Source organism: Phyllobates terribilis, unplaced genomic scaffold (genome assembly GCF_046119375.1).
Source record: "Phyllobates terribilis strain yellow unplaced genomic scaffold, ASM4611937v1 Scaffold_2__4_contigs__length_985480577, whole genome shotgun sequence".
NCBI classification, from domain to species: Eukaryota; Metazoa; Chordata; class Amphibia; order Anura; family Dendrobatidae; genus Phyllobates; species Phyllobates terribilis.
Window position 1 is genome coordinate 494,356,965 of NW_027362762.1, and position 27,031 is coordinate 494,383,995.

Genomic DNA, 27,031 nt, shown 5'->3' on the forward strand with positions numbered 1-27,031 from the left:
GAATATCGCTGTTGGCTGAGTAAGTGATCAACAAAAAGTTTATCTTTTTGTATGGCTGGCTTTAAGGTTCATATTATTATATACACTTACATAAAAATCCAAACAATAGCTCAAATACAGAATACACACATGGACAAAACTGTTAATACCCCTCTGTTAAAGCAAGAAAAACCCACAATGGTCACTGAAATAACTTGAAACTGACAAAAGTAATTTTCAATCTAAATTTACTGAATATCAACTAATGAAAATCAGACATTGCTTCCACAGATGTGCAATATGATTTAGATCAGGGCTCATTGAAGGCCACTTCAGAATAACCCAATGCTTTGCTCTTAGCCATTCTTGGCTGTTTTAGCTGTGTGTTTAGTACATAATAGCATCAAAATATTCAGAAATTCCAGAGAAATCCATGTGCACAAGGGACAAGTCAATATTGGGTGTTCATGATTTATGGGTCCTTAGGCAGCACAGTATTAAAATCAGTCATGATTTGGTCATGTAAATCACTGCATGGGCTTAAGAATACTTCCAGAAATCACTGACTGTGCACATATATTGCAGTGCAATTCACAAATGAAAGTTAAAGTGCTATCATGCAATGAAGAAGCCAAACATCAACAAAATCCAAAAACACTGCTGTCTTCTTTGGGTCAATGCTTATTTAAAATAGACTGAGTTAAAAAGGAAAACTGTTCTGTGATCAGATTAATCAAAATTTGAGTTTTTCTATGGAAAGCATGGATGTCATATCCTGCGGATTCAAGAAGAGAGGGACTATCCACCTTGCTGTTATATGTGCACAGTTCAAAACCCTGCATGAAAGGAGGCTGCATTAGTGCCTATAACATGGGCAGCATACTCATCTCACAAAGCCACCATCAATGCTGAGCATTATATAAAGGTTTTTAGAACCTTCAACTTTCAATTTCTGATCTGTGTTCTACATTCTGTTGGGAATAAAATCTGGCTATAAGAGATTCACAAATCATTGCATTCTTGTTTTCTTCACATTTTACACAGTGTCCCAACTTTTTGGAATTGAGGTTGCACTTTAGGACTTGTGTAAAATTCTGATATAGTGTTAGATTAAATTTATATAGAAATTTGAAAACTTCTGAAGGGTTCACAAACTTTTATTCAACACTGCATACATAAGAATATATCGAACACTGTTCATCACTGCATATAAAAATATATTTTATTCACTTTATTCATACATTTGTAAGTATATTTTATTGACTTTATGTTTTATACTTTATTCACCACTGCACACACGTATAAGTTTATATAGAACACTACTGATAAGAAGAAATTTCTTTCGTCCTTGTTTTTTTTTTCAATTTCCCCTTAGCGATATCATGGTAGTACAAAAAAGTGAATAAGTCTGTTCATCAACAAATTAGCATTATTTTTTACTATATTTAGTAGGAAATTACTGGCATGTTATCTGGGGAAACACTAGTATATTATTATGCAAATAATCTAGCAATTAAGAGAAGCATCTGGCAATTACAGCCATCTTAGTGAAGCATGTGGTTAATAAATCATATTATATAATATGTAGGTTTCTGTCTTTAAATCATATCTTTCTTTTCACATGCACCCTGTAGAAAAGCTTCTCCACAAAAACTGAAACTGGTTTTAGTGAACATGTTAATCCAATATATTGACCACCTATTCCAATTCTCATGTGATATAACTTGTCATCCATTCTTTTTGAGTGAGAAGTTCTGCTTTATAAACCTATTTGTCAGCACTATAGGTGCTGGAACTTCCTTTTACTTATAGAATTCATTTCTTCTGCCATTGTCCCAATTCTCACCAACTCTAAAAGTGACTGAGCTATCAAATGTGCTAAATAGGCAATGCATTGGCTTTAGACTTAGGGATGGTTCATAATTAGCATTTTTAAGTTTTTTTTCTCCATGTTTTTATTAGTTTGGAAAAACTGCATTTTGCAGTAACAGCAAAATGAATAAGATTTCTAAAATCTCATACACATGGTATATATTTTTCCAAATGTTTTAAGTCTGTGATGTTTTCTTTAAAAATAAATGCAATTTTCTGCAGTTTTTCCACGTGGAGATAAAAAAAGCACAGAAAAGACACCAAAACATGTTAAAAATGTATAAAATACACATTGTAATTTCTGCTGTATTTTTTTTTTTATGAAAAAAAGGGGGCATAAAAAAGTTATGGGTATTATACCATTACTAAGTGCTGAATATTCTCAATTGAATACGCAAAAAAATCTTAATAACAGTATATCACTGTTCTACAGCCAAATTGGTTCCGAGATTAAAACAGTTGAACCTAACTAATTTTGTGGTGCTGAAAAGGAATATGATGCTTAAATTTGTTGATTGACTCTAATTTTCAAGATCCAGAGAAGGTTGTAATTACTTATGACACCTTTCATGTAGGGTTATAGAAAATTTGCATCTTTATTATTTCATCATCATCATCGTCATTTCATTGTTAGTAGCTAGTCTATTACATTGATTATTTAGTGTAATTGAGCCTTCAGTGTTCTATCATCTTAGGGTGAGCAATCAAAAAATGCCAACTCAGCTATGACGACGTAATCCTAATTGCAGTTTCATCACCTACCTTTATAAATGCTCTCTGTGTAAGGTATACAGTTTTAGGATTTCTTAGCTTAGTTTCTTAACATGTTGACATGTTTCTATATGTTTTTTCAGATGTGCCTCGTTCTTGCATCAATAAAGTGAATAGTTTTTGCCACATATGCGGAGAAGTCACTTTTAACTTGACTACCATGATAATGATAGGCTACAACTTATATTTTGTCTGCAGAATATGAGATCAGGACAAAAGTTGGGCTCCACACATATGATGCAATACATGTGCATCACATTTTACCCAATTGTTGCATGGGAAGAAGCAATCTATGCCTTTTGCAGTTCCAATGATCTGGAGGGATCCTACCAATCACACTACCAATTTCTATTTCTGCATGGTGTCCCCTATTAGGAAAGGAGTTTCAAGGAAGAAGTGGACTTTACAATATCCAAACATTCCATCTGCAATACGCCCAGTACCAAATACAAAAGAACTGCTGGTTCCAAAAGTACCAGAAACATTTTCAATCTAATCAAGAGAGGAAGAAGAGGACTTTTGGTGTCATGAAGCATCTTCCTCTCACAACTTTCTGTCAGCAACTTCAACTGAACCACACCTTAAAACACAAAGTGAACTGAACAATCTTATTAGAGATTTAAATCTGCCAAGAGTAAGGCTGAGCTCTTAAGTTCCAGGCTACAACAGTAGAATCTCCTAGTTGGCCATGTTCGGATTTATTTGTTCCACAACCATGATCTTGTCCAATACTTCTTCATGGACGGCGATCTAGTGGCATGCAACAACATCAACAGTTTAATGGAAGCTCTGAAGATAAGTCATAATCTAGAGGAATGGAGGCTATTCATCAATTCATCCAAAACAAACCTAAAAGCCATCTTGCTGCATAATGGCAATGTGCTACCTTCAATTCTAGTTGGTTATGCAATCGACATAGAAAATCTATGTCAATATGAAACAGCTGTTGAGGTGTCAGAACTATGACAAACATTTATGGCCCCTCTGTGGTGACTTAAAGGTGGTTGCCCTCTTGCTTACTCTCCAGGGTGGATTCACAAGCTACTGCTGCTTTCTTTTTAAGTGATATAGTTGTACAAGAGAAAATCACTACTGTGACGACACAGCATTTAATCTTAATTATCCAGATGTAAATTCAGTAGGCCAGGAAACGCTATTATCTTAATGTTGACATTAGCATTTATGTATTTTTCTTTGGCTGTTCAAGAAAAACACACTATTGTTTGAATAAGCCTGGATATTGACACTTCAGTTGATATTTACATGTTGTCTGCTAACTTTGCAAGACGGGGACGCATGGTCATTGAACATTGGATGTTTGCTAAATATGTTAATTGACCATTATGTGAGCCCTGTGGCTTGTTAACCAGCAAAACAGAGAAGAATGAACTATGCAGATTGATTAAATGCTTAAACAATGAGAGATGAGCCCCTACCACCACACCCCCAATCTGTGAATGATGACATGAACCACAGATGTGGATATAAGAAGGACCTCTATAATTCTGAGAGAGATTTTACAAAATCACAGCCAAGAGAGCCTCTTCAGAACAGCAACCAGGACACATGGCTCCATCAAGAGGGACACAGATTTGACTCTACAGTATGTCAGCTTAGGGGACCACAGCCTCAGCTGGAAGAACACAGATCTGCTTCATTGATCATCACTGGAACCCATGTATATGTTTGGGGAAGCCAGGATTGTGAACCTCCGGTCACCTGGCCCGATGGACATGTTTGGAGAAGCCAGGTTTGGAGCATCCCATCACCAGGCCCCATGGAGATGTTTTGGGAAGCCAGGATTATTACCTTTCAGTCACATAACCCCATGAGTATGTTTGGAGAAGTCAGGTTGGGACTATCTGGTTACCTTATTCCATGGAGACATTCGGAGAAGCGAGGTTGGGACCATCCGGTTGCCAGGACCCATAGATACGTTTGCAGAAGCTAGGTTGGGACTATCCGGTCACCTGGATACTTGCCTCAATGGTCTGTCAGCTTCCTAAGCTTGTTGTTACCTCCTCTCTGTGTGTGCCTGCCAAAAGCGGAGTGCAACTGGTGGGGGTAGTCGGTCCTGTAAGCCCCAGAGTTGCAGCTTCTCTAATTACAATGAGTCAGCTAAAGGGTAAGACTTTGTAATTTTGCACCATCTTGGGTATTTTTCTTAGACTGTTCTATATGTTATTGTCTATTTGTTGTTTCAATAAAGTATTTCAGCACTGTTTTACCCTCACCCTGTGTTGTCTGAGTAGTATTATACCCATGGAAGATCCCCGTGACTCCACAACTACAATAAAAGAGACTGGCCTCTCCAACATTCACTTCAGCCAGAGAATAAAAATGCCCAGCACTTGATGCACATAACATTTTGTTACCACCATCGCATATCCAGTTGGGCCTAATGAAGAAATTTGTAAAGGCATTGGATAAAAATGCAAAAGCATTCAAGCATCTCATTGATAAATTTCCAATGTTAACTGATGCAAAGATAAAGGAAGGAGTCTTTATTGGACCTCAGATTTATAAGCTTATAAGCTTCTTCAAGATGAGGAGTTTTCCTGTTTGCTGCAGGGCAAGGAAAAGGCTACATGGGTAGCATTCACATTAGTGGTAACTAATTTTTTGGGAAACTCAAGTGCAGATAACTATGAAGAGTTGGTGGAAAATCTCCTCAAAATATATAAGGTTCTTGGCTGTAACAGGCCTTATAGATTCATTTCTTACATCCGCACCTAGACTTTTCTCCACCAAACTGCTGAGCAGTGAGCAACGAGCATGGTGAGAGATTTCACCAAGATATTGCAACTATGGAGATAAGATATAGAGGAAAATGGAATTCATCTATGCTAGCAGATTACTGTTGGACAATTGTAAGTGATTATCTGATGCAGGAGTACAAGAGATAAGCAAAAGAGCGTTGTCACTGTATAAGGATCAAATTATGTAGTGCAATTTCTGTAACTGTTTATATTTCACAAAACTGTTTAAACATTTTTTAGTTATTTGAATTGCAGCTGAGTTTCCTCTAAATAAATATCAGAAAATTGGCATAACAAAATATTCTGCATCTTTACAATTGCAAAAATAATAATGTTTCAAAGTACTGAAACTTTTATGCATTAATGTGTAGCAGTAAAAGGAAAATTCTTTGACATCTGTAAAGCGCTGTGGAATTATTGGCGCTAAATAAGTGAGTAAAATAAATAAATATCATAGAAACAAGAGCCAACTAAAAAATGTAATTGTGAGATTTGATTTCAGGAGGGCAAAATCATTAGGAAATGGCTCATTTCAAAACTGAACCTGACAACTTTTGAAAATATGTAAAACAGTGTTTTGAAATATCACAATTCAAACTTTAAAATTCTTTTTTATAGTCAAACTCTGAAAGATAAAAGTATTTGGAGTTATTTATGGAGAAAACGTGATCTTTCTCTCAGTATCTTAATTTGATATATTTCTCACCATCTGCTTTCTAAAGAGAGTTTCACACCTCAACCTGCACAACAACAGAACTTGGGCTTTATTAAATAAAAACATCAGAGATATTTATAACAAGCAGCGTATGTTGTTGTTGAAAGCATTAGAATAATATCACAGATTTCTTTTATTTAAAGGGATTGTCCGTGATCGATAGAACAAAAAAATCAGCAGAGATAAAATAAAGTAGTAAGCTAGTAAATTACTTGCCTGTTTAAACCAGTGATGCTCCAATACTGCTGCTCCGGATTTCCCACCAGTCTTAGGCCTCCTTCACGTGTCCGTGTTTCCAGTACGTGTGGTATCCGTTTTTTACATCAATAATACCACACGTATCCACTGTATCCTATGGTGCTATGTAAATGCCCATGTTTTTCATGGACCATATGTCAGTGAAAACGTGAGGAATTTAAGAGGTGAGCAGTGAGGTGAGCAGTGAGGTGAGCATAACTTTTTTTTTATTACTTCTACATTTTACATTTTTAATAACAGACATTCAATTCACTGAGAATGACTTAAGGAAGAATCGAATTTCCCAAAAATATAAATTTTGCCATGTTAGCTTATCTCTAGTAGTTATCCTTCCTATAAATCCAAATAATAAAGAAATACCAAAACATTTTTATTCTGTTACTAGGAGAAATTAGTTTATGATAGTCCAAAAACAGTGTGATTCATTGGGCTATATTTGGTATTAAGCTAAAATGCCATGCATGAACCATAACAAGTTTGACACTGTTATTGGAATAATATAAACTCAATTCATCTAACTCTATCTCAGAAGTCTGTAGAAACACAGATGAGGATCAATGGACAAAGAAAGTTAATGACAGGGGGGCTTTGAATCAATTTAACTTTTTCCAGAGGCTACACCTAATTCAATTTTATTACCTCACCATCAAAAGTGCCAGGCTCTTTATTATATTTGTTAATTTTGATTTTTTTTTTAAAGATAGTGGCTGAGTGTTTTATTAATAATGCCACATGCAACTTTATTATCTTATTAGATTGATTCTGTGTAATTGGGGGTTCAGACTAATTTGGGTGATCAGAATTCCAATATGCTGAATTAATAAAACTGTTTTCCTATCCTCATTAGTTCTGAAAACCAAAGCATTCCCCCCATTTTCTGCACAAATGGTTAATTCTCCCAAGTCTCCTTTCCATTGGTGCAGAAAGTTGACCTTTATAGGCAGATGAATGAGATAAGCCATGATCCTTTAGTCATCACCTAGACAATGTAAGCTCCACTGAAAGAAGTAGACTTCGTTATGTAGTCAAATAACTTAGAGCCTTTCCTAGGATTTTAGTATGTAAGTTGAATTGTTATGCCTTAATAATAGAAATGAGTGAATTTATTTAAGTGGTACTAAAATCTCATCAAATTTTAGCAAAATTCATATTTTCTAAAATGAAAATATTTAGTAATTTGCTTTTTGCTAATTCAGCAAAATGGTGGCCAGCTGCAGCTGCCATTTTTACTTGCTGCACGATAGAGTGCCCGGCAAACAGTGTAAAAAAAAATAATGCTGAATTTATCGCTCACCTGTCCCACCATCTCCACAGCCAATAGTCTGGTTCTCTTCCGTTCTTCTTTTTACACCGCACAGATTCTTTAATCTCTTTACTCTAGACCTGGATTTCTGGTGTGACCAGGTCTCAGATGTCCCAGTGCTGCACACATCGTGACATAAAAATGTAACAATGCACATTGCCAAAGTAACAGCCCAATGTACGGTGATGTCTGTGGGTTGGTCATGCTGGAAGTCTGGGCCTGGAATGAAGAAGGCTAAAGAGAATCTGCATGACAGGAGAAGAGGAAAAGAAAAGACATGGAGGACTGGACATGAGCTTCAGGGGCTGCAGGACAGGTTAGTGGTGAGGTGAATATCTCTACTTAATAAGGTAACCTCAACCAGCTCAAAGAAATCATTCTTCCTAAAAGGATGAAGCAATTGGTAACCTTTCAACACTATACTGTGACCAGTCAGATAAGGAAAAATGACTTGCTGAAACTCCCCATGTGCTATTGCTCTCCATGGTGCTGGACTCTTCAAGTAAAGCTTCTCTGTCTCCCTCACATTGGGTTTTCACAGAGACTTTACCTTTGGAATAATGTTTTGTGACAATGGATTCTGTGTCCCAAAATGTTTACCTTTCCAATATATGATGAAATGCATTAAATGAGTTATGTAATTAGCTTAATATCAAAAGGTCTTTCTAACAAAAAAAGATTGTTCAAAACAAGCAACCACAAGTTAATGCAGTAATATTTCAAACTATGCTCTGTAAAAGTACAGACTACATAATAATATTGTAATTAATATTTCTCTAATGCTGTAGAGTGATGTTATTGAGTTTTCTTCTGCCATCTTTTTCTCAAGTGATTTCATTATTATTTGCTATAGAGGAAAGGCTACTCACTGAGAGACAAGTTGGGAACAAAAGTCAATGTGTACATGCATTATATAGATATCATCATCAGTAATTTGTTTCATACTCCAGCTGAGAAGATACCATATAATATTGATTAAACAGCTCTGAGGTTTATATATGACAAATATAATTCTTCTTCCATCATATTCTATGGTCCAGAAAGTTGGCAAAACAAGCTAATAAATGACACTTGCGAGTTTATCCAATACTAGTTATCTACAAAATGAATTAGTTTAAATCTTTATAATTTGTCATAATGGAAGGTTATACAGTATATGTGCATTATATGTGAATAACTACTCTATGTCACTTCATTGTTCTTCATTGCGAATGTTACTAGTCGTTTCGATGGCCCACAAATGTGTTACGTGTGTATTTTATTATGGTATTATTGAAATTGAGAGGTTGCTATCTATGCAGAATGTCAATGTCAAACGTTGAGAACCGTTATTTTTTCATCACTATTTGCTTGTGGATATAAATATACTATCTCATTTTTCCTTGTAAATCGCTATACTTGCAAAAGACGTCATTTTATTTTTCGATTTAATCTAGCATGCTAGAAAATATGTATAAAATGTTTACCCGAGCTGCAAACTCAAAAATCAGATAGGTCCTGCCCTAGTCTATTATAGATTTGATGTAATACAGCATACTCTGCTTATTAGTCTTTTGCAGCAGACACGGAGCCTATCTTAATAATGGATGAAATTGTGTATTCTTTGAAAGGCTTTTTCTTCTATAGATGCATTGACTGAAACCATCCTGAGCACACAGGGAGCATCCCTCCTGCTTTATTGCTTACTTAGAACTTACATGGTTCTTCTGTCAAGATGAGGCATAGCTAGACGGGAGCTAAGCAAACAATCCATATCTCATTAGTGCAATAAAAGAAGATGTTGTATTTCCTTTTTGTGTATAATCTGTGAGATAGAGAGAATATGAATTCTGAACAGTAAAAGAGGTATGCTCGGTGAGGTGTCATTTGCAACCAGTGAGGTGCAAAATAGCCTACAATCTAGGAGGCTGTGTTTAGAATATTTTATGGTTAATAATTTCTTTGTTAGATAACACGCTCTCTGTACGAAGCACTTCGCTCACCATAATAGAGCTACCTGCAAGTGATCTTACTTTCAGATTTAAATTTAGATTTTTATTCTACTGTCTACAACACAAAAGATAAAAGTATGAGGTCAGATCTCACGTTGAACTGTTATCACCGCTACGTGTTTACCTACTCTACACATTACATTTTCAATATTCATCTTTAAAGTACAAGTTCACATTGATGCTATATTTTAGAATAACTTAGAATTTACTTTTTTCTTAGTTATATAGTTACTTAAGTGGAATTATAACCTTAAAAGCTAATGTGCCATATTTCCTAGAGTCAAACCCCTAAAGATCTAGAATCTATAGCCTATCCTAAAGGTAGGTCTTCAATATAAAATCTCAGAAAACCCATTTAACCTTTCTCGTATATGGATGGTTAGAGGAAGGTAAAAAGTCCCAATTGTGATTCTGAATAATTTTATCACCCTATACTACAGATGAGCGAATTTGTTGAAGTAAAATCACATTCTCCTTGAATTTTACAATAATTTGGACTCTTTAAAATCCAATCCAAATTTTTTCCAATTTGCTATGCTGATCTGACTGGCAAAAGAGTAAGAAACATAATCCTTACCTCACCACCCAGCAGTTCAGTCCTCTGTACATCTTATTTTTACCTTCCCCCATCACATGCATCCTCTTCGGTCCTCTGCACTCTGCTCCAGGGCTTTTAGCGCGAATTAAGCCTCTGATGTCACTGTTCCCTGTGCCCTTGCTGTGCATGTTGTAACATCATGACAATACAATGTGCGCAAAGATGACATGAAATACAGTGTCATTAGAGGCCTAATCAGAGTGAAGTAGGCCGATGAGGGATGCACACTATGGAGGAAGGCAAAAAAATCGGCTTGGTGGACCTTATGGCAGAACATGTAAGCTGTGAGGTGAGTATGAATTTATTTTATCTACATGCTATGTTTATTATGCTCTGAGGTCTGAAAAAAACACAGAGAGGAGCATTCAATTTGCATAGCATTACTTTTATGTATATTGAATTGCCCTGTCAAATTCGAGTGATTTATCTATACCTGTGGGAGTGATGTAATAATATCTAAAATATGCAATTATTTTAGTATCCTTGAAAAGTTTTTAAGTAATTTATGTATTTTTTTCATATTTTTCTACTATTTCAGTAATTGTTAATGCTTTGTAATGAAATATACTAAAGATTTTTCATGGTAGACACAGATATATTTTGTCTACATTATTAAAAAAATTCTCAATATCAAAAGTTTGTCCCTTTAAAACATGTTCTAAAATATGATTTACATTTTGTCAATTCCTCAAATCTGTTTTATTTCAGTTATTCTTTTGGACTCCAAAGAATCGCAGGCAGAGCTTGGTTGGACTTCACACCCTTCCAATGGAGTAAGTGACTAATTAATTAATAATATAGCAGATAGTCTATGGACTATTTTGATATGTTTATTTTAAAAATCAGAGCTGGTAGTATGCACAGATTCACATAAGTGTTGAAAAGGTAATTTGTTTTGCAACAGTTAACATTAAAAATGTCAAATCAAAAATATTTAAATTTTTGTTTTTTTGCCATCACTGCCATCCTTGTCAAGCATTGCATCTTAAAAGAGTGGACCAGTACCTAAAATGTATTTTCTAAATATCTATCTTTACACCCTAAACACTTTTGTGAAATTAGATTTCTTATACAATACCCTACAATTCTCCCTATCTAGTTAAACTTTGAATGTGTTTTTATTTTACTTCTCTTCCTGTGACATTTTATTTGAGAGGAGTCTCAAACAGAATGTCACAGAAGGCTGAGGCTGCACTCACTTGCTTGCAGAATCTTTTGCCCCCTGGAACAGAACTTCATCAAGGAGCTATGCTGTAGTTACTTGCTACAGTTTATTGCATCACTGCCTTCTGAAGGTGTCCTGGATCCATGGTCATGGTGATAGAATCTACGGAAGAGGTTAGTGCAGCACTAACATTCTGCTATTGCCGCTGCAGCTTCGAGCTGTAAGTGAAGATGTCATTGTGGGGTGTAGATAGAACCAGAGCTTCAATGCTGCACTCACATCTCCCACAGCTTCTATCGCTATGGATCAAAAACACTTTCAGAGGGTGGCAATGCAAAAAACTGTAGTAAGTTGACATCCTGCTCTAGGAGATGGATTAGATGCTGCAGAAAAGTGAGTGCAGCACTAGCTTCCTGTGACATCCTATTTGAAATTGCCCTCAAACGAAAGGAGTGAAGTAAAAAAAAAAACAGATTTAGGAGATAGCAGGATAGAGAGAAGTGTAGGATATTGTACAATAAAGCTAATTACAAAAGTGATTAGAGTGTAAAACTAGATATTTAGAAAGGACATTTTAGATATCAGATCATACCTTTAATACTATTCATTTGGAGTGGTACTGTTTCTGGTTAGATCTACTTGAAAGTATAGAAAGATGAAACAGATATCTGTCTTCTGCTACTATTTTGTGGCGGAATTGCTGTGGATTTACAATATGGAATCTGCACACTATAGATCCACATCAATTTGCAGTACAATACATATGGAGTTTCAAATATCCTAATACCATGAAAACTTCATGGAAATATGAACATGATGCAAATTTTAATATGTGAGGCATGTTCATTAACTAACAAAAAACCTGCAGATCTTCCCTTTGTGGATTTTTCCCTTTGCAAAGCATCAGGTGAAGTTGTTCGAAATTTTTCAGCCAAACCTGTAACAAAGTCTGCATGTAACACATATAGATTTTTCTCAGAATAAGTTCTAAATTTGCAATGGATTTGCAACTAAATTATTATCAGAAACATATTTTTCACATCTGGTCTAATCCTAAAATGTCTTAGCTGTAGTGTATGGGATACAAAATGAAGCATTGTGATTTATCTGGTATTAAAATTAGCAATTGTGGGATGTATTGTGGGAAGTATCCAATAAGGGCCATTATGGGATGCATCTGATAAGAAAATAGCAATTTAAACTTTTTTTGTGGATATAGTACTTAAAAAAGTTTTTTGGGGGCCCATCATCTGCCAGACTAAGGCAATTTTACAGTATTCCACACTGATTTCTAATATATTTTAGAATTTGTTCATCTTCTCTTGCATGATGATTATTCCTGCAGTTATATCTTCAATTGCATCATGATTTATAGTATAATTAAAAATGATGTTTTAAAATGTATAGTTGAGCCTAATATCAAAGAACAACCACAAGTCAAAATGTGTACAGTTAAATTTCCTGGTTGCACTGAGCTCTGTCAATCCGTGCAGCTCTGCTTGTACTTGTCACCATTAACCTGGATGAACCTGAGCTGCTCTTGAATCTCTTCCTCTCAGGATAAGCTTCTTTTTATAGTCTAAGCAGACAGAAGGTTATGACAAATACTTTGAGATGCCTCCAGGGTATACATAGAGATCAGTAGGAGGTATTCTCTAGGGAGAACATTTTATAGAATACTGGACAGGGACAGGATCAGTATAAATGAAGACAGTATTTTATTGTGGAAAGGATTTTGACCTCATAGTACGTGACTATTTTTTATTTCTTTGTGAGAAGGTTACAAAGAATGTACACTTTATAAGAGGTAGACCAAGAATTTAGCATATCAGTGTTGGTCAACATTGAGCGTTTGTCTCATGAAGGCAACCATTGTCTGAAATGTATATACTACTAGGCAACCCAGAATCACATAGATGGGGTTGTCTGTAGCAAGAGACTTCCTTTAAAGGGGTTGTCCAGTTTCACATTCTGCAACTTAGGAAAAATGCTATTTTATAAAAATGAAGTTTGCCTATCTGTTGGAGCATTTGCTGTTTCAATGCCACCTCTCCTTTGCTCCCCGTGGTTATCTGACTTCATGATCACTGCAGCCAATCACTGAGGTTAGTCGTGAAGTCCTGTGATTGGCTGAATTGGTCATATGTTCTAAACTCTACTTCAGCTGCTGCAGCCCTGTCAACAATGATCTTCAGAGAGAAGTAGAGTGGTGGCATTGGAGTGGCAAGTACTTCCACAGGTAGGGAATGTATATTTTGTTATCCTAATACATAACTAGTGTTCTCTCCATTTTCGTATGAAACCTTAAAAACTGTTTAAAATGAAAGAAACACATTGCCTCCATAGAAAAGACTTTCTGGAATCGCTATCTGCTATAGTGTGTAGAGTTTTTATAAATAATGATAGATATTCGCGCTAGGCTAATAGATTAGATTAGGGCACAAAAATGAAGAGGTAGGAATGTATAGGCTGGAAGTATAAAATTTCATTCATTTTTGTGACCTAATCCAGTCTATTAGCCTAGTGCAAATATCTATCATCATTTTTCCAGTATTTCCTTTGACACCTTGTGATAGTTGTCCTATTGGCTGCTGACACAAAAGATATACCTACCAGCGCCCCTACCCTCGTTTTATGGTTTTTATAAATAGTCTTCATTGAGGATCATTGTAAAAAAGTTAACTTAGAAAGGAATAGGTCTTAAGATATTAAGAAATCCTGCTTGATCATTAAACAATTTTATTTATTTTAGAACGGTGAGACTTTTCCATTAAAAGAGTAAAATGTTAAGGTATTTGTCATGCGGTCTTTGCGATAGCAGTGATTTAAGCAGAAATGAAAGCTTGCCCTTACACAGTATGAAATGAAATGCTAATCCTTAGCACACTGGTTCATAATTTATGCTTCCTATAATGACCTTATGAGTCATCAGTGTTTTATACTGTTGACGGATGATGTACTGTAAGTGATTTCACTAAGATCAAGTGCCGTTAGATGATAATTCGAACAAAATTTGGAATCTATTGTAAACCTATCAATTATAAATAAGGTTATTCTGCACCAACATAGAAAAGGATAAAAATGGAATTAACACATTGTCTTTTTCTCTTATTTTTACCCTAGTGGGAAGAAATTAGTGGTGTCGATGAGAATTACAAACCCATTCGTACTTATCAAGTATGTAACGTAATGGAGCCCAGTCAGAACAACTGGCTGCAGACCGGCTGGATCTTAAGACGCAATGGACAAAGGATTTTTATTGAGCTGAAGTTTACTCTAAGGGACTGTAACAGCATTCCTGGAGTAGTGGGGACATGCAAGGAGACATTTAATCTTTATTACATTGAATCTGATTATGATCTGGGGAAAAACATCAAGGAGAGCAAATATGTTAAAATTGATACCATAGCAGCCGATGAGAGTTTCACCCAAGGGGATCTGGGAGAACGCAAAATGAAGTTGAATACAGAAGTCAGAGAGATTGGGCATCTTAACAAGAGAGGCTTCCATTTGGGATTTCAGGATGTAGGGGCCTGTGTTGCCCTTGTCTCTGTGCGTGTCTATTATAAAAAATGCCTCTCTACAGTGCAAAACCTTGCAGTCTTTCCGGACACAGTGGCAGAGGCCGCCTTCTCAACTCTAGTGGAAGTTAGGGGGACTTGCGTAAATAATTCTGAAATAGACTTGGATAACCCACCCAGGATGCATTGCAGTGCAGAGGGGGAATGGCTGGTCCCTATTGGAAAATGTACTTGTAGTGCTGGCTTTGAAGAAAAGGAAGGTAGCTGTACAGGTAAAACTCAGTTTACAGTCTCTATAGATTTGCTTGATTAATACTTAATTGTGTTAAATGTGATTCTATTACAAGAGACAAATTGCAAGTGAATGTTAAACTTTGGTAGTTGATTTATCGTCTATAAAGTTAAATTAGCTTGTAAAACTGATTATTTACTACCGAATACATCTGCTCTGTATGGTAGTGGCGATTAATAATACTTTGCATCATTACATCTACATTAACATCACTTAGAGGCAGCTATGATAGGGCATACAAACAGGGGCATGTTGTTCTGTAGCATATTTTTGTCTCATGCCAAGATATCTTCTGTACTTTGTAGCTAAATCTAGTATTACCATAGTAATGTTATTGCAAATAAGCTGACAACAATTGCCTTATTATGTTGGACAATTAAAATGCATTCTGCAAGCTGGATGGAAAATGTTGTTAGATAAAGCACCCACTGTTAAACTACCTCTCCCTTAATTGGTAGTTATGCCTTTTCTATATTTATTGTACTGTTGCTTTCTAGTATTATGGCCTTATTTTTGTAAATTGCTACATACTGTTCTTTCGAGTATGTGAGAAAATTCAGCCTGCAGGGTTTCAGAATGTAGAAAAATATGCCCCTTCTCATTGTGCCCAGCCAAATAGCCAGGTAGGTGAAGTGCCAGCCCTGCCAGTCAGCAGTAGAATGTTTCTTGCTTATTTAATTGATCGGGTATGTACACGCCTGTTATACCTCATATCATGCATTTTTAAAAACTGTTGGAATTTCATGTTTAAAAAATGAAAGTATTGAAAAGTTAGCTAGTAGATCCTAATGATATGCCTATTGCAAGTGTCCATCTCAGAGCCACTTAAGAAAATGTTTGGAAATATTGGGAAATGCATAAATAGCAATTCAACAGAATAATGTGTAAGAAATTACTTCCTTTAGCTAGTATGTGTATTTTGGCAAACTAATTATCCCAAAAGTATCCATGTAGACCTGTCAGTCTTATGTATGTAACCATTAGTCTCCTGACTGAACTGCAAGGAAATTGTAGCAATGGTTTAGTTCTCCATAGTCGTTAAGTACATACCGATCTTTTAACACCATATCGTTGCTTGATTCCACATTCTATACAGATGAATTTTTTAATGTATCTTTAAAGCTGTTGAAACTCAATACATCTTAAAGATTTAAAATCGAAATCCAGGTTGAAGTGCAGGAGTTGATCATCAGAGGGAGCGTAATGCATACAGTTTTATCATTAAGTTAAATGTAAAAACAATATTCAGAAAGCTCCTCAGCTCCCTCTAATGGCGACTGCATGAAGAAAAAAATGTATCTTTTAAAGGAAACCTGTCATTATTTCATGTTGCCTCAATCATAGGCATCATGAACCAGAGTACGGCTGAATAATTACAACAAAGTATATTTTGCTCTGAAATGCTGAGACAGTTTAGACAAAGCATACTTTGAAAAGACATCTAGTGACTATGCGTATTAGATGACTTATCTAAGAAAATGGCCCCTGGGTAGCTTCTTCCTGATCCAATGTTTCTGACTGGCAGATCTCTTATTGTGTACACACAGAGTGAGAGATCTATCGATCAACTCAAGTGGGACGGGTAGAAGCCGACCGGGCATCTGCCTTGGACTAGTCCGGTTTCTCCCTATAGTTTCTGGCTGGCTTTTCAAAGTATTCCTACACTAAAATACTGCAGCGTTTCATAGTAAATACACCTGGCTATAGTCGTGCAGCCATTGTGTGATTCTTGCTGATCGTGGTTCAGGCCACATGAATCTAATGACAGGTTACCTTTAACTATACAACAAATTTGTATCTATATTTATACTGACTGGAGCTTTATATAAGTGAATTGGACCTAGTTAAATAAAAGGTAAAAGTATTGGAACTAGTTAAATAAAATAAATAAATAATAGAAATGATTACATATCATACACCCCAGTTGACCTTTTTGAATATAAGTTTGTATTATGGATTTACCAACTCCCAAATAATTTCTTTAAAGTGGTTCCAAGATAAAACTGTACTTTAATATCTATCATAAAAATGCATATGTTTTCTAATAGTAATACTAGTGACAATATAGGTAACTCAACCTTACACTTAGTAGCGATGTACATAGTCTTTAGAATTTGGAATGTATTTATAGGTAATGTGATTTTTGTTGTGTTGCATTCAATTCATGTAAGCATAATTTATTGATTATTGATAACGTCTAGTAAAATACATATGCAAGTACTGCTTTCAAGTAGTGAATTGAAACTTTAGTCTCTCAATCAGGTTTATGTTTATGATCATTGATTATGAACTCAGTCCTGTTGTTAATTGACTCTACCTCAGTTGCAATCAGATCTTCAGACAACCTCTGACAGGCATGTTTGTCCTCTATTTGTTGACTTGCCTTTATTAACATAAGTAATTCATTTTGTTATGACCCTACCTTGGAACTCTTAGAGTTTGACCAGGAGACTCAGGGTTTTTGGTTGTATTATAATTATATTATGCGGCCTCACATTTGAAATTATTCCAAAAATATTTATATCCAATATTTATTTTAAGACACATAAAAGCTTGACAGCTTGATTATATTGATAACAGCTCCGCTTATTGATTGTACTAGTTTTTACGCGTGCCCATTAAATTGTTGCCCATGTAGACAAGTGTCCCATTTCCCAATTTTATTGAAAGCAAGCCATCTTTAGAAAATGACAAATTGTTTATGCTAAATGTATTTTTTTAAATAGTTTTGACAATGTTTTTATTTCTTAACACAATCTGTATTAAAAATGAAATATAGAAATCTTGTAGTTTACACACTGGTCACTGGGGCATTTTTAAACTTCAACTTCCAGTAGATTCAGGAAATTCACATGTAAATTAGAACAGACTGTGACCCTATCTTATATGAGCAAGTCCAAAGGTCATTGTGGAGGTAAGGGGAGCAGAGTCAGGTGTGACATCGCCTATAGTGATTGGTGGATCCTGTGGTATCAGCTGTGTATAGAGGTGTTGCCTAATATTGTAATCCTGCCTCTGCTGATAATTAAACTGCTGTAAACTCTTCTTGAAAAGACAGGAAGTAAGTCTAAAATAGCCCCAACTGATTTGTGCAAAGTTCAAAATTTGTAATTTTGATATTTTTTAATAAAGATTGTGATGTGAAAAATGCCAAGATTTTTTCAATACATATAACGCATTAGTTTCATTTAAACAATAGGTAATTCTCTGTTATATATCATACACATCACCAAATTATTAGAACATATATTTTCCAGACTGGATGAGATACTGAAATTTTCATTTATATTTAATGAGTATATTATTTTAAACTATTATTTCTCTGAGTAATATAATTTAATATGCAGTTGTTTTATCTCTTAACACTCATGTAATAGAGCTGACTTTGTCATGATAGTGTAGATGAAGCATATTTCGGGGCATAACATTGTGATATCTTAAAAGTGTTTAAGGGTATATTACAAATAATGGTAAAATCTTAATATACAGTAGCTATCAATATAACAACAATGTGAGTCGAACTTTTGTGGGCACCAGAGCCCTTTCAAACAGTTGAAGTGGTGCGGATAGGCTATCAAATGTTTAAAAACCACAAAACACCATTAAGTGAACACTGTTCAAGCAATGCAATGACAAACTGAGTTCTGGCACTTAGTATTTCTAGTATTTATATGGCATCATCTCAAGGTCAACTTTTTTAGAAAGTTCCCAGCTGTGGTCATAACCCTACATGGTAAAATCAATATTGGAATTGTAATTTTAGTCACCAATTCTCTCACAATGAGCTAAAACAGAATGGAAAAAAAATTCCTGTGTACAAAATTTGTCTTTATTTTTTTCACATTTAAAAATAAATGGTCTTATTCCATGATCCAAACATATTAAAAAGTCTGTGTCATTTTGTTAATATTTTTAAGAAAATCATAATAAATAAGGAAATATATTCTCCCAGTTATCATATGTGACTAAAGAAGGCTTCTTAAACAATAGCATTAGAGCAAATAGAAAGAGAATGCTATTGCAGAGGTTTGTGACCTACAGAAAAGATAACTTGGTTCATATCTGAGGTGAATATGAACATGGTCTTGGCTCAAGAAGTGGATTTGTCGACGATTTTTCAGTATTTGAATTCATCCTTTTAAATCTGATTAATAGAATACAAAGATCAGGAAAGGTGTAGTTTGTGTCATTTTTGCTTCTTCTCTGTCTTAAGCCAATCCGGATGCTTTGATTTTCATAATCTCAGTAGGTAATCTGGTGCTGACTAGTTACGATGAAAATGTTGCTTGGATATCGAACGAAGAAGGCAATAAATTATTTGTAGACAGCGCATCACTGTTAAAGGGGGACTCCAAAGCCAATGTTGAAGCTGGCTCCGATATGTTAAAGGGGATTTTCCAATGTTAATTATTTATGTCAGACTTGACTATTAATAATTAATATAAAACTTTATAAATGACACCTTACTGCTTTCTGTTCCTTATGCTATATATGTGAGAATGGCGTCTATCTGAGAAGAAACTGTGTACTAAAGAATATGTATTATTAACACCAAAAATATATACTTAATATACTACTAACTAATCCAAAATACTGTTATAGCACACAGTACTAATATACAATGAAACCCACAATAACCTAATGATTATACCACACTCGTTACCTAAACATACACACAATGGGGTTTGATCAAAAGGAGTTAATGCATGGGTATGGGAATTCATAGGGAAGGTTAGGGTTTGGTCTAGGGGTTTATTGTAGGGGTAAAGGGTGAATATAGAGGGAATAAACCTTGATATTTAGAAGAAGAGAGGAATAAGAGTTATCAAGGGGTAAGTGTATACTCAGCCATGTGCAGGAGGCTGATGCTATTCTTGTGATGTTGCTGGTGGACTAAGAGAGAGAGCATGAGTCCAGCGCTGGGCTTTTAAACCCAGCAGAAAGTGGGCAGTGTCCAGTCCCGGGTGTGGGGGGAAGAAGTCGACAGTCTATTGTAATTTTCCCCACCTACTGGCTATGGTTCATTCCCTCCTTCCTGGCTGAACATGTTTTTCAGCAAATTGACTGGACATTCTTTTGTCTCAAGGCAAATCCTCTCTCCTCCAGCAAACACACTGTGATTGTTTCTTTTGATATACATGAATATATATACAGTACAGACCAAAAGTTTGGACACACCTTCTCATTTAAAGATTTTTCTGTATTTTCATGACTTTGAAAATTGTACATTCACATTGAAGGCATCAAAACTATGATTTAACACATGTGGAATTATATACTTAACAAAAAAGTGTGAAACAACTGAAAATATGTCTTATATTCTAGGTTCTTCAAAGTAGCCACCTTTTGCTTTGATGACTGCTTTGCACACTCTTGGCATTCTCTTGATGAGCTTCAAGAGGTAGTCACCGGAAATGGTTTTCACTTCACAGGTGTACCCTGTCAGGATTAATAAGTGGTATTTCTTGCGTTATAAATGGGGTTGGGACCATCAGTTGTGTTGTGCAGAAGTCAGGTGGATACACAGCTGATAGTCCTACTGAATAGACTGTTAGAATTTGTATTATGGCAAGAAAAAAGCAGCTAAGTAAAGAAAAACGAGTGGCCATCATTACTTTAAGAAATGAAGGTCAGTCAGTCCGAAAAATTGGGCAAACTTTGAAAGTGTCCCCAAGTGCAGTTGCAAAAGCCATCAAGCGCTACAAATAAACTGGCTCACATGAGGACCGCCCCAGGAAAGGAATACCAAGTGTCACCTCTGCTTCTGAGGATAAGTTTATCCAAATCACCAGCCTCAGAAATCACAGGTTAACAGCAGCTCAGATTAGGGACCAGGTCAATGCCACACAGAGTTCTAGCAGCAGGCACATCTCTACAACAACTGTTAAGAGGAGACTTTGTGCAGCAGGCCTTCATGGTAAAATAGCTGCTAGGAAACCACTGCTAAGGACAGGAAACAAGCAGAAGAGACTTGTTTAGGCTAAAGAACACAAGGAATGGACATTAGACCAGTGGAAATCTGTGCTTTGGTGTGATGAGTCCAAATTTGAGATCTTTTGTTCCAACCACCGTGTCTTTGTGTGACGCAGAAAAGGTGAACGGATGGACTCTACATGCCTGGTTCCCACCGTGAAGCATGGAGGAGGAGGTGTGATGGTGTGGGGATGCTTTGCTGTTGCCACTGTTGGGGATTTATTCAAAATTGAAGGCATACTGAACCAGCATGGCTACCACAGCATCTTGCAGCGCATGCTATTCCATCCGGTTTGGGTTTAGTTGGACCATCATTTATTTTTCAACAGGACAATGACCCCTAACACACCTCCAGGCTGTGTAAGGGCTATTTGACCAAGAAAGAGAGTGATGGGGTGCTACGCCAGATGACCTGCCCTCCACAGTCACCAGACCTGAACCCAATTGAGATGGTTTGGGGTGAGCTGGACCGCAGAGTGAAGGCAAAAGAGCCAACAAGTGCTAAGCATCTCTGGGAACTCTTTCAAGATTGTTGGAAGACCATTTCCGGTGACTACCTCTTGAAGCTCATCAAGAGAATGCCAAGAGTGTGCAAAGCAGTCATCAAAGCAAAAGGTGGCTACTTTGAAGAACCTAGAATATAAGACATATTTTCAGTTGTTTCACACTTTTTTGTAAAGTATATAATTCCACATGTGTTAATTCATAGTTTTGATGCCTTCAGTGTGAATGTACAATTTTCATAGTCATGAAAATACAGAAAAATCTTTAAATGAGAAGGTGTGTCCAAACTTTTGGTCTGTACTGTATATATATATATATATATATATATATATATATATATATGCAGCTATCTATGTGTATTATTAATATTTATTATTATAGCGCCATTAATTAAATGGCGCTTTATATGTTTAAAAGGGGTATAAATAGCAAACAACAAGTACAATAATTTGAAGAAAACGAGTCAGTGACAGGTACAGGACGAGACAGGACCCTGCCCACGAGGGCTCACAATCTACAAGTGATGGGTGAGGATACACTAGGTGAGAGTACAGCTGGTCATGCAGTGGAGCGAGGGTTACTGCAGGCTGTAGGCTTGTCGGAAGACGTAGGTCTTCCGGTTCCTTTTGAAGGTTTCCATGGTAGGTGAGAGTCTGATATTTTGGGGTAGAGAGTTTCAGAGTAGGGGGGGTGCATGGTAGAAATCTTGTATGCGATTGTGGGAAGAAGAGATAAGAGGGGAGTAGAGCAGGAGATATTGTGAGGATCGGATGATGCGTGCATGTATGTACCGGAAGAATATGTCACAGATGTATGGAGAAAACAAGTTGTGGATGGCTTTGTATGCCATGGTTAGGGTCTTGAACTTGAGTCTCTGGGCATTGGGGAGCCAGTGAAGGGATTGAAAGAGAGGAGAGGCCGGGGAATAGCGGAGGGACAGGTGGATTAGTTGGCCAGCAGAGTATGTGTATACATACATTTATCCAAAATTCCTGGGCCCTCCACCTACATTTGGGACAGCAGTGTGTATTATTCGTATTACGAATATTTTTATTACATCAAGACAGAAGACAAAAAGAAGTTGTAAAGCTTAGGCTATGTGCAAAGTATTTGCAGCAGATTTTTCTACAGCAAAAAGCACGTGTTGGCAGAAAAAACGCTGTGTAAAATACACACATTTTGACATGTTTCTTATGCATTTTTGCACACTTTTTTATGCATTTTTACTTATTCTTTTTTCCATTCATTTGAAAGGTTGAAAAACTCATTCTCTTTGCTGGTACCGTAAAAAGGTAAAAGTGGCAAAATGAGGTGAAAAAAATCAGCAAAAACACAGTTTGTTTACCACCTCTTACACATTGGAAAATGGCATAAAACGGGAGTGGTGTAGCAAATTGCTATGTATTCAACGAATTCAGTTTATTGGTTAAAAGTGAGCTAAATAGTAGTACTCAAGGCCAAGCAGTAGCATCAAAAGCATATACAATTTCATGATGTCAGAAAAAGAAAGATAAAATAGCATCAGTTTTGGTGTCAAATTTTGTAAGGATAGAGATGGACTAAAATAACAGTCAAATGTATGCAACTAAGGAAATGCCTTTGGAGGAAAGAAAATTATCTTCAGTTTTAAAATGAAAAACACTTTAGTCTAGAGGAAATCCCATAAATATTTACAAAAATATAAAGAAATAACCCAAGAGCTTTCCATTCCAAGAACTCTGCAATGGACTAAATGGTACAATTTTCATTTGAAAAGTGGAACACCTATTATTTACAGTGTTTAGGAAAATGATGGCAGTGAGATTTTGGAGTGCCTAATTATAAATGTTAGAGATAGCAAAATCAACATCAGGATTCAAAAGAAGATTAGACATTTATTTTTTTACCTTATGCATAAAATAAATGGCATTGATTACTATAATTGATGAACAGGAGTTAACTGAACCCAAGGAAAAGTTTTTATAAATTTTAGTTTTTCTGTCCGCTTGGTCCAATATATGAATCTAAGAAAGATTGCACCTTTTTTCAAGATACTTAACTATGTTTTAATTTTTCACTTTATTCTGAGCAATTCTCAAAGTCTTTTTCTGCTTTTATAACTGATAATACACCAAGTGGGTAGCAAAATAATATAAACTTATTTTCATATTTCATATTTCTTTTATCATCTATCTTATCAACTAAAAGAATTTCCTGTTTTCAAGTTTCAGAATAATATGAATTGAATATGAAATGAATAGCCCTTTTTTCCCATCAATTGAAACATTAATAAAGGATGAATAAAGAGAATCTTGAAAACAGTGACATACAATTTATTCCATAGGACCTTATTTGGGAATTGACTAGAAAAATACGATTCGGGTAAAGGAAGGAACTCTAATGTCAAAAAAAGACAAAAATAGTGATACTATTATTTGCTAGCTTTCAAACTTTAGAAAATGTGCCTAATCAAGGAGCATCTGTGTTCTACAAGCTTGCAAATATATCATTTTAGTAAGTCAATGAATGTATCACCCCTATATTACTTGTCTCATTTTTGACACAAAATTGTTTATCATCATCACACAACCTTTACATTTAGATATGAGTGAATGCTCCGACATTTGAATTTGGCAAATCGTGCAGCATTTACAAGGAAATTAGATTTGCAGCTAAGTAATTTGTTGCAAATTGAATGTTCCATGTTATGCACTGGGGTCTCTGTAGACCCCAGAGCATAGTGAACATCGGATGAAAAAATAAATAAATAAATGGGTTGTCCACTATGGGGAAAACCCCTTCTTAATCACCTTATTCCCCCATTTAAAAGAATAACATCCTGTATTCCCCTCCGGTTCCGCTGCATTTCCAGCGATGTTGGCGCTGAGTCTTCCAGGGCTTGAGTGATGTTGTGTCACATGAGCCCTGCAGCCAATTAGCTGCAACTAATGGGCCTACTTACTGCCTTCTGAGAAAGTCACAGAGAAGCAACAGTCTCAGTTCTCCCAGATTTCAGTTTTGTCCAAAGGAAATGAGAGTAAAACTGCCTATTAGCGGATGCAAATTGGCTACAAGCATAACAAAAAAATCACACAAGCTGGAAAAGTGCCTGCACCGTAGGTGAGTACAGGCTGTTATTATGTTATGTGGAGGAATATGGTGATTGAGAAGGGGTTGTCTTTTAATACTCACCTTAATGCTCACCTGTCCTGTCATTGTCTTTTACCCTTTCCCCATTGCGTGCATTCTCTTCAGCCACTTCACTCCAGGCCCTGGTTTCCAGGTGGCCTATGCCTTTGACGTCACTGTGCACCGTACTGTCACTCGGCGACGAGCATCGGAACATCCTGACATTATGACTTGTGGCTTGATGGTTTGGCATGCAGGGACGTCAGAAGCCTAATCATGCAGGAAGTCTTGGCCTAGAATAAAGAGGCCGAAGAGGATGCACATAATGGGGGGAGAGGAAAAGAAAATGCACAGAGGACCAGACGATGGGCTACGGAGGTGACAGAAAGGTGAGTGATGAGGTGAGCATTATTTTATTTTTTTAACTGCTTACCTGGCCCTCTATATTTCAGCAAAATGTTAGCTGCAGCTGACCACCATATTGCTGAATCTCTGTGGAGCAAATGACAAAAAAAAATCTGCATTCTGAACAATATGAATCTTTTTGTAAAATTCAAAAATTCAGTTGAACTCTTTTAAATTTGCTGAACTTTCTTTACATTTTATTAAACATAAATACTTTTTAGTCTATATATATATAAATTTTACTTTGGGCATATCATATACATATTTTGGACTTTACTACATAAGTGTATGTATGTATTTATATTTTTATATTAATAAGAGTAGAGTTAAAAAGATTGTCACATTTCAGAAAATCTTTAACCCAGGTTGCAGTTTGTTATACAATAACAAAGTGCTCTTTAACTCACTGTCCTGGGTCCAGCTCCCTGGGCCTGGGCTCCCGATGTCAGGTGTTGGCTGAGGCACTAACGTCAAATTGAGAGCACTGCAGCCAATCAATAACTTCAACATCCCTGCCCATGTAGACAGAATGTCCTACGCAGAGCCGCTGAGCTCACTGATTGGCTGTGGTACTGTTAATGTGACATCATCACTGCAGTCAATACCTGGCACTGTGTGCAGCTCCAGAGACTCAGTTCTGGACTCAGGGATGATGAATAAAGAGCGGTTTATTATTTTAGAACAAACCACAACAGGGTTAAAGAGATAGGACCACCCCTTTAACCTGTCAAGGAAAGGAAGCAAGGATTGTAAAATTAAACATTGAATTATGTACTTTATATTGAATGCAATACATGTTATATGTATGAATAAAATAAATAATGAATATATATCCCTTAAAAAACAAAATATAAAATCTATGCCATACCGAGCTTTGTTCAACAGAGAAGGTGTTAATCAGATGTTCTGAAGTAATGAAATGTAAAACATGCTATTGAAATATTTATATAACAGTTTGCATAAGTTAATGTCAGTTTAATTAATGGAGTGTAGAAGTATAATTAAAGTTATCAAAGATATTAAATTCTAGTAAGAAGTGATGATTAAAACTGAGACACTGTATTGATCAACAGAGATAATTAATATGGATGCTTTTTAATTTGCGTCTTGCAATTCCCGTGCAGTTTGTGTTGTTTTGAAGTCGGGTTGCTGTATTTTGTTCTCTAAATATAAAAAGCAAAATTTGATTAACCATTTAGGCACTGCATTTGACTTACCTGTAATCAATATTCCACAAAACTTTTGGAGCATTAAGTTTCAAATACATTTTAATGTAATAATCATTAAATGTATAAATGAGCTATATTTTGTCAAGTCTCCATTTGTATAAATTTTTTATTAAAATAAACGAACCTTGACTTTCTATTTCTCCTCATCTAATTAAGGGCTCATGCAGAAGACAAAATCATGTGCACGAAACTTGTCGAGTCACATGACCTAAAAGCATTAGCCTTCTATCAAGGTAGTAAAGCAGAATGGTAGAATATATGGCGGCCACCGCTACTCACATGAATGGGACAGTTAGTAGCAACTGTGGATGGTGAATGAAGAAAGTCAGAAAATGAATGCAAACCACTTGGAAACCAACAAATGGATGATGCAAGACAGAGTAAAAAAAACCCTAAATAATGAAAAATCCTTTAATGTCCTGGTGTAGTGTGATCCATACCAATTTTTGTAAATGGTTATTCGTTACACTAGAGACAATCAATGTTCCACTGTAACGTGACTCTAAGGCAACACCTGTAATAGAGTATGTCACAGACCAGAGGCACAATTATAGAGACATTGTAGCATGGGTCCATGCCATTAGCATA

General features: G+C 35.9%; 1 protein-coding gene across 1 annotated transcript in view; it reads left to right on the forward strand.

Annotated features, from left to right (window-relative positions):
* The window catches only part of EPHA10 (EPH receptor A10), a 1,221,975-nt gene that overhangs the window by 128,207 nt on the left and 1,066,737 nt on the right, over window positions 1-27,031 (forward strand). Inside the window, exons 2-3 of the mRNA XM_073665886.1 lie at window positions 10,955-11,019; window positions 14,535-15,204. Coding sequence (XP_073521987.1) covers window positions 10,955-11,019; window positions 14,535-15,204 — 735 coding nt within the window. The remainder of the gene's footprint in view (window positions 1-10,954; window positions 11,020-14,534; window positions 15,205-27,031) is intronic.